General features: G+C 25.9%; 1 protein-coding gene across 1 annotated transcript in view; it reads right to left on the bottom strand.

The window, feature by feature from the left end:
• Positions 1–3,086: 3,086 nt before the first annotated feature.
• The window catches only part of LOC136989304 (ankyrin repeat and BTB/POZ domain-containing protein 2), a 62,420-nt gene continuing 51,167 nt past the window's right edge, over positions 3,087–14,339 (bottom strand). The window contains exons 11-16 of the mRNA XM_067287426.1: positions 11,501–11,678; positions 10,364–10,542; positions 9,330–9,435; positions 7,603–7,790; positions 7,327–7,395; positions 3,087–4,902 (exon numbers count right to left, since the gene is read on the bottom strand). Coding sequence (XP_067143527.1) covers positions 4,579–4,902; positions 7,327–7,395; positions 7,603–7,790; positions 9,330–9,435; positions 10,364–10,542; positions 11,501–11,678 — 1,044 coding nt within the window. The 3' untranslated portion in view covers positions 3,087–4,578. The remainder of the gene's footprint in view (positions 4,903–7,326; positions 7,396–7,602; positions 7,791–9,329; positions 9,436–10,363; positions 10,543–11,500; positions 11,679–14,339) is intronic.

Here is a 14,339-nt window from a genome sequence, read left to right as displayed (position 1 = left end):
AGTAATATAAGATGGGAGAGCGGAATAAAAATATCAAATATTTTAATAAATTTTTTAAAACTCCTGTTAACTATACAGAACTATCATAAAAACATACCAGTAAATTCCTATCGGTTGGGTTAAGTTATCAATCTACTTGTGATTCACATAATGGGGTAAGGGCGGCTGAATATCTAGCAAACAGGTGACTAACACCCCAGAACCGGTCCTGGATAGAAGCATTGGAAGCGTTATACGTGTGTAGCTTCAACCAGCTAAACCGGGTGAGGTTGGTGCTCTGCAAAGCGTATGCGCGAATGAGTATAATCTGGCTATTTGGAAGCTGACAATACAGCGCTTCCATTTCGCCATGATATTCGAATATACAATAGCAATCTTATCGTTTTTTTTCCACATGTAGTATAGGAATTTGTAATAAGATACATAATGCGGCTATAATAAAATATTAATTTTAATTATATGAAAATAATCGCACGATATGTATTTATTTTTTAGAAAATACAAGGGAAGCGGAGCTTCCACAGCTTCCAATGACAGCACGCCACTGGGTTATACTACAGTAGAACAACAAAACTGTGTCAATTAAAATGTCTTAGGAATAATTAGAAATTTTAAAAAGTCTGTTAGAGTGTATAAAAATATAGTGTGTTAGATTGTTTTTAGAAGTGATGCAAAATACTCTTTGAAAATAGGAAAAGCTATTGTGAGATTTGTAATTCCATACAATGCATCACAAAAGTCCATGTAATCTTTAATTAAACACAAAGAATTAAGCAAAAATCAGAACATTTTCATCATTATTCACCACTTAAACTGTTTTTCAAGTGAAAATTGCAAAACAATAGCAAATATAATTTTAATTTTATATAGTTTTGTGTATTGCTCATTTCTTTTAAAAAATTAATAACAAAAGACATTCTTCCCTCCAAAAGACATTTCTTCCAGAATTTTAGTTGCAAAATTTGGTAAGCCATGTCATGTTTTTATATAAATAATAAATCGACAATCATTGATGTATAAAAAAATATTAAACAATATTTATTGATAGGAAATCGTGTAAATTATATTTTCCATCAAAAAATACCTTTTGACAAGAATACCCGAATATAACTCTTAAGAGTTTAGGCATACAAATATTGAAAGAACAAAAATTTTGATATATATTTTTCTTTTTTTTTTGTGGCACTGTATTATCAAATATAGAAGGTATACCCAAACATCATTTTAAACAATGTCATTACAAAACCATTAACCAAAATGAACAAATTGCATATTTATGACAAAGACAATTGATTTAATTTGCACTTAATTAAAAAAAACTTTGATTTGTTATAGGAAAATACATATTGTCAATAAAATTATATAAGAAATTTGTACTAAATTGCTGCTTATAATACAAATACTACAAAAATATCCATTCACTGTACTACAAATTTTCATTACAATCTCTTCAACAAATATTTTTAATAATAATAATAATAATAATAATAATAATAATAATAGTGCTGCAAATAGATTTAAAAGTATAATAGTAATTAATTCATAAATATAATTATTTTAATTGCAAAACCAAATTTTGGCAATTGTAAATTTTTGGCACTAAACTGACTTTTATTTTATATTCAAATTTTAGATTATTATAAAGTAAGTGTCAGGATAAAATTTATTTTCTACATTATTTTAATTTATCAGTTTAGAATGTGAAAAATTTATAATAAATTATGAATATTTTATATTATACAAGTCAGGATAATAATCAAACATATATAAATCATCATAGATTATTGTTTTTCAATTTAAAGTAAAGCTTGCACTTAATATTTGATAATATTTTATTTAAAATTAAGGATGCACATAATGTAAATAAATTATTTATGAGAGTGTTAAGCTGTACTTTAGATTAATTCAGGGTGGCCCAAACTGTATTGTATGTTTATATATATATATATGTGTGTGTGTGTGTGTGTGTGTATGAGTGTCCAGATACAATTATAAACATGAATCATAAACTAAATATATTAAAGTATTGTAAATTGCACATTAAACAAGATACTCATTTGAAAAAATTTCCACAAAGTTTGTAAGTAATAAAGTATTTGAATATGACAGTAAGGTATTAATTGACTTTTGAGCCACAATGTATAATTTACAGAATTTTTACATACAGGGTTGTGTCAGATGTGCCATTTATTTCATTAAATTTTATGTAGTTTATGCATTTTATTACATTAATTTCAAAATTTCTTGTATGTTTCATTTCTACTTATGATATCTATCATTAATAAGGTGATAAAAGTATTAAGGGGGGCCAAGTTTTGTTAGACATCTGAAGAGGGGAAGGAGTTAATTTGGAAAGTTTATACATATGCTAATTTCTGAGACTCAAAATATAAATTTTAGTATAATTTTTTTGTAATTAAACTCTAAATATTCAAAATCTGAATACTGTAGAAAATTTTAAATTTATATTTGAATTTTTACATTTAATTACAACTTTATTAATCAGATTAATGAAATTTGTTACTTCTCTTAATTGGGTTATATTCTTACAAAATCACAATCTTTCAGCCAGTAGAAAATTTAAAAATTTCTCTCTGCCAAAAATGTTAATCCCTGTGAGGAAATATGAGAGCAATTAAGTTATAATAACTAATTTGTAAGTTATTATAACTTACAAATTATTAAATGTTATTAAAAATGTTATTAAAAATTTTTATAATTGCCATCATGGTTCCTATTCCTGTAAAATTAATGTTATGTTTATTAACAAGAAATAAAATTTTTAAGACTGCTTTTCATTAATAAAGAAACATTCTATGTATTTCATTTGTACAAAAAAATGAAAGCCCTCTATCCTGGACCCCAACAAGCTCTCATTGGCCCTGTGTATTAATAATTTTCCACTGGATCAAAGATTGTTTTCATTCTTTTAATCAAATATTTATAAATGTATCAAATAAATCTTTTCATAACATTTTCTTTATTGTTCTGGATGAATGATTGATTTATTAAAAAATGTATAAATATTGAAATTTTTTAAATTTCAAATATTGTATTAACAATAAAATTTAAAAATACAGTATAAGCAAAAATCTATCTTCATTTAAAATTTAGAAAGATTTTGCATTTTGTAATATATGTGAAATTTATAATTATTATTATTATTATCATTATTATTATTATTTTTCTCAATGTTTTAAAATGAATGAAAAGTTAATAAATAAAAATTCTGTAATTAATATATAGCCATATCTCTTCTCTTAATATAAATTATTGTATAAAATATATCAAATTATGAACATGCTTATTTATTTTCACAATGATAAAATTCAAAAACAGTAGTTAGTTTATTAACGCATTAAAGATAATGAATATCCTGAAAAAAATAAATGAAATTAAATATAAATAAAACAGATATTAAACACTAGAAAAAAATAGCATATTAAATACAAATTTTATAGATTGTAATGATTGTAACAGTTGCAAAACAGAACTGACATAACTTTCTCAAATGGCACTTTGTTAAGTGTATACATAAAACAATAATTTTTTCTCTGGTGGGTGTTTATGAGGTAGAACGTGCAATGTATTTATAACCCCCTTGCCATTAAAAAAATATGTTTTCTATTCATAACTTACTGTTAGCAAGGAGTAAAATTTGAGGACTGTTGGCATAAATTTAGTAACTAAACTTAATAAACTCTAATTGGATTATGCACATTTTCATAATCATTAACATTAAATAACTGCATCTGTAATTATAAGTACTGTAATTGAGATCAGATTGTGTGTTCATTACAAAGGTTTAATATAAATGGGTGTTACATATCAAAATATATACCTAGACTTTTTCAAGTTAAAAAATAATATTAAAATTTTTAGCAAAGGTTTTTCTTAAATTGCAAAATCCAAATATATAGACACCCATTAAATTATTATTAATTTTTCGAATTAAAATGTTTTTTTTTTTTTATAAATTAATAAATCTTATTCTTGGAATGTGGCATAATAAAATAAAATATGAATAATAATTTATCTATTATAACAATGGAATGAACAGGTTTGTTGAACAATATTAAAACATTGGCAAGTTGCTTCTTTCTGCAACATGTTTTAACATATGTACAAAAGTATATATTTTATACAGTAAATAATTATATATTTTACTACAAAAACTAAGTGAATATGTAATAAATCACAGAAGTTCTGTTTTGATGTATGCATAACAACAACATACAATACAGATTTGATAACAAATAATGAAATTCTTGCAATATAACTAGAAATATTAAAAATAAATGGCATGCAAGAAACAATCATAGACATCACATAGGTTAAAATTTGTCTTTTTTTTTTTTTTTTAATATTGGTTAAGTTGAGTCCAAATCTTAAAGATACTGAAATACATAATTTAAAATTTGTATCATTTTTATGAAACAATGTAATTTAATATTATTTATACAGAATAAAATGCCAATTCTTGTTTTAATTTTAAATTTTTAATCATGTTATGTAAAATTAAAAAAAAATTAAAACTTAATAAATTTTCTTAACAAGTATATAAACCTCTAGAGTAAATTACTTTCCTATGATTGAAGATTTATTGCCTTGAGATCTTTCTTTAATTCGAGCTTGTAATGTTAGTAACAATCCACTCAGAACATCGTGATTGTGTAGCTTCTTTCCAAATATAAGTTTTCGTACACTATCATCATAGGTTAACAAAGCTACCATATTCTGTAACAAGAAACCTTGACAAAATTCAAGAAGATGTGATGCACTATAAACTTTTGCATGAACATACATTGAAACAACATTGTCTAAGTCAACAAATCTTGAACTTTGAGCTTCACAGAATCTCAAAAGACCGTCTAATTGAAAAAATTCTGCCGCAGCCATTAACTAGAAAAAATTTTAGATATTAAATAAGAACAAAATAAATTTCAAAATAATATTTATAAATAATTTTAACTAATTTTGTTTATAATGGCTACTATAATTTTTATAATCACAGTCAATGTTCTAGACTAGAGTGAAATTTAATTGCACTAGAATTTTTTACATGAAATTATGTTTTAAATAAATAAATAAATAAATAAATATAAAGCATATAATATGGCAGCCATATTATATGCTTTTGTCTTTTTGTTCTGACAATTTTTCCTGCTCTTTATTCTTTCCATCTTTTAGAACTTTCTAATCTTCTTAATTATTCTTTCTTGGAGATGAGGGCCACTTCCTAGAATTCACCAACATCATATGTATGGTTACCTAAGGGCATACGAAGCAAAGGAAGGTTACTTTTGGATTAGTGCTCGAGGAGAGAAGACCACGAAAAGGAGAGAGACTTTACAGTGTCCGTTGCTAGAGAGACAGGTGAGTCTAGAACTTTGAAATTCCAGTGTTGAAGTTAGTGTGTTAGAGCTGGCATTTCTGCTTGAAGAATAAACGTGCGACTGGCTGTCAAAATCAACAATACTAAAACCCTCAAGAACCAAAGGAAAAGAAAATAGGAACAAGTATTTTGCATCTAAGAAGCTCACATGTGACCTTCATGGTAACCAAACAACCTGAGCATTCTTTACTATCCTATCTGCCATCTTCACTACTTCTCACCCCTATTTTCAACTTTCTTTTATTAGAGTAAGTGTAGTATTAAGGGTTGGTTTTATGAAAATTGTTATTGTAATAATTATTCATGTATTAGTGTGATTGCAGTTAGGTGCAATGTGGCCATTTTTATTTTTGTAATTGTTCTGCTGATGATTGGGTTTAGGGTTACTGCCAGAGTAATCGTTTTAGAGTTGGCATCCTTTACTTAACTTGTACATAGTTATATAATGTGAAAATAAATTGAATTTTTAACATCTACTGTGCACGTTTTTCTTTTTCTTGGGTGTATGCCTTAGTAGGCTAACAAAAACCTTTTCATAACTTATAATGTATATATATTCTATAAAACCTACAAAACATAATTAAAAATAATTCATAAAAAATGAGCTAGTTTTTCTGAAATAACTTATATATTAAAATAGGCATTAAAGTAGGTGATTCTCATTGAAAAAATCTTGATTTCAAAAATAATTTTCAAATTTTCCTACTGTGCAAGGATTAAAAGATATAGACACATATGTCTGTGAAAATCATACTAATATGGTTTTGTTTCTTTATATTACATTATTTTGAACATTAGTAGATATAGAAATCCACATTTTTTATATGGAATCTAAACCATATTTTGATCCTAGGATATCAAAAGCTTTGCACCATACTGGCTGTTCTACAAGCTGAATATGACTTTCACTTGCATTAATATTTATTTGTAGCTAACTTTTATAACATGATAAAATGAAAGTAGAATAAAATGAAAGAATAAATTAAAAAAACAACACTTGTCTATTTTGGCCATTAACAAAACAGTGAAAGAAGATTCCTACTTTGGCTGACTATATTTGATGTTTCCTACAGCAAAAATTACTGTAGAATGTCCAATTACAATTGATATAGATTCTTATTAAATTATGGAGATGATGATTTTAATTTGTTGAGTGTAAATGAAGATTTATTTTATCACCTGTCAGAAGGATCTTGACAAACTGTTCCAAAACTTAGCAATAATTTAAAGCATTTTAAACAATATGTTCAATTTAGGAACATAAGGTATCAGTTTCATATTATAGCTGCTTGTTTTATTTCACTGAATGTGCTTCCTGTGATAGTGATTCCAAATATTGGTGATGTTACATCATCTACTTTTTATGGATAAATACACAGATACCTAATGTATAGACTTTAATATCTGAAAACTGATGACGTGATGTGATGTGACATATTCTTGCTGATTTTCAAAATATAGGCATTGAAATTGATAAGAAACCACCTATATTTTCATAGAAGTAAAAATCATGTTGAGTAGTGTAATTGGCTTATTTATAGTCTTATTATAATTTGGCTTATAGATATTTGATTACTAGAAAATTTGAGTTATATGAATAATTCAAGGTTTTGTCAAAGATATCACTTTTGTAAATTATCTGAATTTTTGAATATTATCTGAATTTTATTCTATAAATATAAATATTGAATAATTATGATGCAATGTAATAAGATTTTTTCAAATTTATAAGCTTATACCAAATAATTGAAATATTTTATTTAATTTTTATTATTTTTTTATTAATGTTATCAGACTAAATTTTCAATATGTCGAAACATAGAAACAATTATAATAAATTGTATTTATTATAACTGTTAAAAAATAGTATTGTTTGAAATAAAATAAAATATTGTGTAAATGTTAAAGTAGAAATAATATATTTTTCATACCTCTAATACATCATTCTGATCAATATCAAATTCTTCACACCCTCCTTTATACAAATATTGCATTACTAACTGTAAATTTAAAAAAAATGAAAATTCATATTAAAACTTTTTAAATTTAAAAATAAAAGTTTAAAATTTATTTATATTTAACTTAATACAAATATATAAGATGTATCATAAATAATGAAAGAATAAAAGATCTTTAATTCTTGTTTTAATGCTAGAAAATTTTTTTATTTAACATGAAAATATACTTAATAAAATTAAAATAAATACCTGAAATATGTCATAACGAATATCATTTATCTGAACAACTGGTGGTGTTTCATCACTACATTTAGAAGATAACATAGATTTAAAGCGTGGAGAAGCATTTACTAAAATAATTTTATGAGCATAAAACACTCTTCCTTCAACTCGGAACTGAACATCTGACATTTCGGGATTATTTACATACTTCGGATCTATTAAAAGATTTTCATATTAAATTACTTACTTATGTACCTCTACTGTGCACTCTTGCTAATCAAAACTGATAATTGTACAGAGTCACATTTGGATTAATGGGGTTGTATATAATGAAAAGCAAGTCAAAAACTAAAGATAAGTTTGACATGTTTTTAAAAATCAGTCCAAAATTTCTTTTAGTTTTTGGCTGGAATATTTAGTGGAAAACAAACAAAACTGATTTAGATTAGCAAGAATGCATACTGTACAGTATATGTAAATGTATATTTATTATGTCTAAACACAGATAAATATTTAGATAAATGATTGACATAATTAATTGGGTTATTATTATACTATAATTAATAATACGAAACTAATTATTACTTATAGCATAATAATAGCCCGATTAAGTATGGCAATCATTTGGCTTAGTATCAATGCAGCATGCTTTGGGATATTGATATATTTATAGAAATATTTAAGAGTTCTGCCATCTTGAGTTAATTTGATTTTATGTCAAAATAATTCCTAATTTAAAACAAGTACTCAAGATGACTCAAAAATCAGTTAAGTGAATTTAAGAACAGTTGAAACTGATTTGGAATAGCTATTTTTCATATAAATAATAGACACCAAAAATTGCTGTAAATAATTGGGCTATATTTTGGAAATATAGCCTGATTATTTACAGCAATTGTGAGTGTCTATTTGCTAAGCATCAAATTTCAGTAGATGTTTTTATTTGCGTATAAATAATATACAGCTATTCCAAATCAATATTAAAATAAAGTAATTCTATTCTCTTAAATCTATTCTTAAAATATGTAAATTATGCATAAGTTATAAATTCATATAATCAAATTTAATATAAATGCAATAAATACTTTGTCAATTCAAAAATTTATATATAAAATTAAATGTTTGTTTAATTATTAAAAAAGCCTACTTGAATTTTATTATTAAAATCAATAAACAAAATTTTAAACGCAAAAGATATAATAATAAAATAATGCATTTTTAATAAAAATATTTATAATTTTTACAAATATTTTAGCATATAAGAAATATCTATAAAATTACAAAACAAAATTTGAAGATTCATGAAAATACTGCATTTTTTTGAGTATTCAAACATATTAATTTATTTGAGTTTGATGAAACTTGATTGAATTAATTTAAAAATTAGAATTAAAATGTTTAAAGTACTATTTTGATAAGATTATTCTCCCAGAGGATGGATTGAAATATTCAAAAGCACTATGGAAAAGTTTGTAAGGTATGCTTGTATGTTAATATATTAATATCTATAAGTAAGGTATTTTAACACCTTACAAACTTTTCCCTATTCCAACAAAAACACTTCCAATAAGATAAGACTTTCATGAATTTTGAGATTGAAGATTTTTATTTTGTCAAATTTGTAGAGATTGATAAAATGACAAATTGAGAACCTTTTAATTATTAAAATAAATTATTATTGTTGTTTGTTTGTCACATGGGGAAAGTATTTTCTGAATTTTCTATAATTTTTTGAATAATTAAATTAATATTACCTATTCTTGCACCACCCACAAATGATACATCATGAATTGTTTTTATTGGTTCTTTACCATAACAAGTTGAAAAAATATCAGCCAATAAAAGACTAGTGCCTTCTTTCTGCAAATTTAAATTAATTTTAATTATTGAAATGTAGCATTATCAAAAAAATTAGATATTTTCAGAGAAATATAACTATAAAAATTACTATTCTAATATTTATATATTATATTTATAGTAAAATAATAATTATTATATTAGGTTTAGAATCTGAAGCATAAATAATTACATTAAAAAGATAATTGATATGATCTAATTAATTACCACTTATGAAATAATTTATAAATCATCATCCATTGAAAACTAGATTAGTTTCCTTTTTACATAGAGTAATGAAAATACATTTATATGAATATTTTTAAATTTAAATTAACAATTTCTTAATTCAATTCACAAATTACAAGAAAAATACAACTACTAATAATACTTTGTAATTACGAAATCAGTAATTCTTCAAATTACAAATTTTCATTATTATTAATCCAACTCTTCTAAGCATTTCCCATACTGTTATATACCATTAAAACTACTCGTAAATTAAACATATTTCTCTCTAACACCGATACATAGCTGTGTGACTTATCTTTTTTTTTTTACAATAAAAAGATAATTATTATTAACTATATTTAATGATAAAGGTGAATATATTTGATAAAATTTTCAATTAAATATTTATATACAGAAAATAATTGTCTGTAGAAATTGTATTTTTTGATTAGGAAAAAGTATTTGGCAAGTTTAACTTCTTATGAAGAATTAAAGTTTCTGCAGGAAAATTCTTTTATTTTGAATAAATGAGAAAGTATTTTTTGTTTTCCTTAAATTTCATTCTTAGCTTTAAAAATCTGTATTAAATTCAGTTTTAAAAATTCTTTTTAGCTTTTATGGAAAAGTTACTATTAAAAATTGATGGTTAATGTTACATTCAAAACTATATCCAAGCTCATTAAGTTTTTGAAATCAGTCATATAAATATGTAAATTCTTACTTTACTATGTCTGAATATAGTAAATAACAGAGGTAGACATTCATCAACAAATTGAGAACTACAGTCTTCTGGCCAACCATGAAGAAAATCTTGAAGTAATTGATCAATAATATTTTCTAGTTGTAAGTCATGAGCAGTTGCTAATGTATGCATCCAACAATGAAGAGTCCATGGAACACCTTTGAAAACAAATACAAAAATTTTTATTACAATTGATTCAAGAATTAATTATTCATTTAGTATTATCAGAGTATAAATTCTGTTTAAATCAAATATAATATTATATAAAGGACAGAATGAAACGGTGGACCTTTAATCATATACTCAGGGTCACACACAAGAATTTTAGGCTCCATACCAAAATTTGACCCTCATACAAGACACTTTTTACACTGTGTAGCAGCCATTCATACATTCATATAAAAATGGATCTGATTTGAACAAACCTAAAATATCCAAATTAGTTGAAGGATAATTTTAAGACATTTCTGTTTTAAATGGTGTCCTTTGTTATCAGTTATATTTTGAAATAATATAATATAAATTTTACTCTACAAAAAAGAAAAAAGTAATATAAATGAAGAGTCATATTAAAGCCAAATGATTGCTGGATTATATCAGGCTATATTATTATTATTATTAATAATAATTAAATGCTAAGTAATTTGGCACTATAGGTAAGCGTTAAGAACTTCCTCTTGTTAAATTTAATAATTATTATTAAGTTAATATTTTAAGAATTAATTTAGAAGGTTCTGAAAGAAAAGATATAGCCTGAAGCAAAACTCAAAGGTCCAGGTAGCATAACTGACAAGGCACTGCAAGTTATAAGGGAGTTGAAGATTTGAGTCCACTGTTACACTGTTTTAAAAATTTGAAATTAATCTTTACTTTTGAATATCAGTTTTTGAGTAAATATATTGTATATGAAAAAGATCTTTTACATTAATAAAAATGAAATAAGTTCTATCTTTGATAATGTTCTCAAGTTTAACATTATAATCCATTAAATTATAATCCATATTTAACTAGCTGAATATGACAACCAGTAGAACAAGTAGAAACAATCAGATTATTCTTATTTAATCAATATTTTAAGAAAAATTTTAAATTTTATTTACAGAATCTTATACTTACCAATATTTCTGAGATCTAATGTTATCTCCAAATTTCCATTTTCTGCACTATGATACATTGCTTCTTGCAAAGCTTTTAATTGAGTTTTTGTTAATTTAATTACTTGGCTTACATCAGAACTTAAACTGCTACAATTACTTGTAGATCTTTGCCCTTCTTCAACAGAAGCTGGCACAATCTATCGCATAAAATCAAAGAATTATATAAAAATTTATTAATTAAGATTAAACGTATTAAAGTATTAAGTATTAAAATTAATTTTATACAACAGAATAATTCTAAAAATAACTCTCTGCATTACACAGACTCAACTGAATATTTTTATATACAAATAAAATCCAAAAGTATTAAATGTACTGATGGCACAATAGTAAATCACACTCAGCAGAGAAAGACAACCACAGTTCTATGTGAAGTCCCAAAAATGGGTTGACATTAATCATTTATATTAGAAAATTGTTAAGACGAATGTAGAAAATCGTCCATTGTTAAAGAAGACAAAAACCAATCAAAGATCGGATTAGATGCATTAGTCATTTGAAACCGCAACACCAAAAAAGAAAAAGATGTCAAAAAGCAAAAAATGCCTAATGTAAAATAAAACGCAATAATTGTAATAAATGAAAGGTGGTAGACGAGTGTCCACCAGCAGAGATGGACCTTTGATAAGTCGCTCATATACGAAATATTAGATCATTAAAATTTGGAAAAAGGGAAAGGTTAATAATGAAAAGGAACATCGCGTCGAATCATTAAATTTCAAAAACCTGACCGACTAGATAACAATAGGGAAAATATGAGCGCAAGTTTCAAAGTTCCATCAATTCTTCCCATCCAGAAGTAACAGATGGTGTCAAGTTAGATTCATCGAAACAGCTCTTTCTTGTGACTCGAACAGGGGTCGTTTTTAGCTTAGAGACAAGCGAGGGACCAATAGAGAAGCGGGAAAGAGGGGGCATGGAGCCAATCAACATGAACAATATGAAAAAGGGAGACAGATGTAATCGCCGAGCAGGAAGGACAGAAGACTTTTTTTTTCGGAAGGCTTCAAGACTGACAAGAGGTGTGCGCCAAGGTGTCCATTGTGAAATCCTCTGACGCCAACCAATGAATCGCTTCACCCACCACAGCCCTGGAGCCTACTATCGAGCAATGATAGGAAACACATCGACACAAAAACATTCGAACGTTCACCGGTGTAAAGAGCGTGAATTGTTTTGTGTTTAAATAAACGGGTTTCTTTGTGAGACACTTGTCGTCCTTGTCTCCTCCCCCACACCCACATGCGGACGACCCTAGACCATCCTGTCGTGGGATTAACGATTCCCCCTAGAAGTCAGCAAACTTACACTGGTGTCCAAGAAGTGGGATTTTAAGTCCACAATCTCCACCAGGTCAGTAAACTTACATCTGCAACATTGTACTGTTGATATATTTTACTTATAAAATATTAAACCCTTTGATTTTTGTTAAGTTAAAAGAAATTTTTAAACAAAATTTAATTTTTTACTTTACAGGAGAATAAAACCCTAATTTGAATATGACTGCTATATTTAAATTATATTATAACTGTATATATAAATAATTTCAGCAATTCTAAAATTTGTATACATTTGTTAAGTAATTGATAAACAGGGCTGTTGAGAGAAAGGAGAGCTAGAAATTTTTCCCTAGATCTGGAGAAAACTTAGGGGTCCATAGTAATTCCTCTCCATGTAAATTAATGTTTATTTTACTCACAAAAAAATAAAATCTTTAATACTACTTTTTATCAATAAAGAAACATTCTATGTATTGAAAATATAACACAAATCTTTAGCTTCAGCAAACTGTTTATCAGTGGCGTAGCGAACATAACTGGCACCCGACACTTTATTGGCGCCCCTCTCCCCTCTCCAGAAACACATATGGTTTGTCTTGGAGACCATTTGGGCACCCCTCTGCGAGTGGTGCCCGGTGCATGATACACCTCCTTGCACCCCCCCTCGCTGCACCACTGCTGTTTATATAGTCAAAATGTTTTCAACCTCTTCATGATCAGCATTTTCCAGATGAAACACTTCTTAAAAGAACATCCAGAAAACACTGAAAATTGCCTTCAAGAAGTCAAAAGCAATTCGACTATATAAACTGTTGGCTGAAGCTAAAAGTTTGTAAATTATATTTTCAATATAAATCTTCAGTTCGGAAAGTGTTGTCATATACATATTTCATTTGTTGAAAAAAATAAAAGTAAAAATAAAAATAATAAGGCTATAGGGACCTGCTGGACTCCAAACAAGCTCTTGATGTTATACTTTATGCTATTAAAAGCACACTGTTTAGTGACTGAATACATTTACACTGTATAATATTTTTTAATATATTCAAATACAATCATCTTAAGTAATGACTATTATAAGAATTAAAGGAATTTCTATATTAAAAAATAAGATAATCTGAATTATAAAAATGAAAACAAGTGAAAATAAAAGTTTATCTTTTTTTCTGTTAAAATCTATATATCCTATTGTTAATTCAGAATATGTACTTTGATTTTGAATATTATGAATGATTATTTTTGATATGAATAGAATCTTTTATTTTCATTAAGCAAACATTTATATAATTAAAGTTGTTAAAATTTTTGATAAGAAATGATCACAGAGTAAAAACTATATAGAGGAATTACTTTGTTTATAATGAAAAACACACACACAATACCAAAATTCAGCAAGAGCAGGTAAAAATGCTACTATAGCAAACACTTTATTTTGTATTAAAAGGTCATCTTCAGGCTGTCATTCAAAAAGAATATAACTTTTCCCCCCTGCTTCTGCTAGATTTTGGTATTGTACAC

The sequence above is a fragment of the Centruroides vittatus genome, unplaced genomic scaffold (genome assembly GCF_030686945.1).
Source record: "Centruroides vittatus isolate TY-2023 unplaced genomic scaffold, ASM3068694v2 scaffold_464, whole genome shotgun sequence".
NCBI lineage: Eukaryota > Metazoa > Arthropoda > Arachnida > Scorpiones > Buthidae > Centruroides > Centruroides vittatus.
Note: the sequence above shows the minus strand (reverse complement) of the source record. Positions and strands in the feature narration are given on the sequence as shown.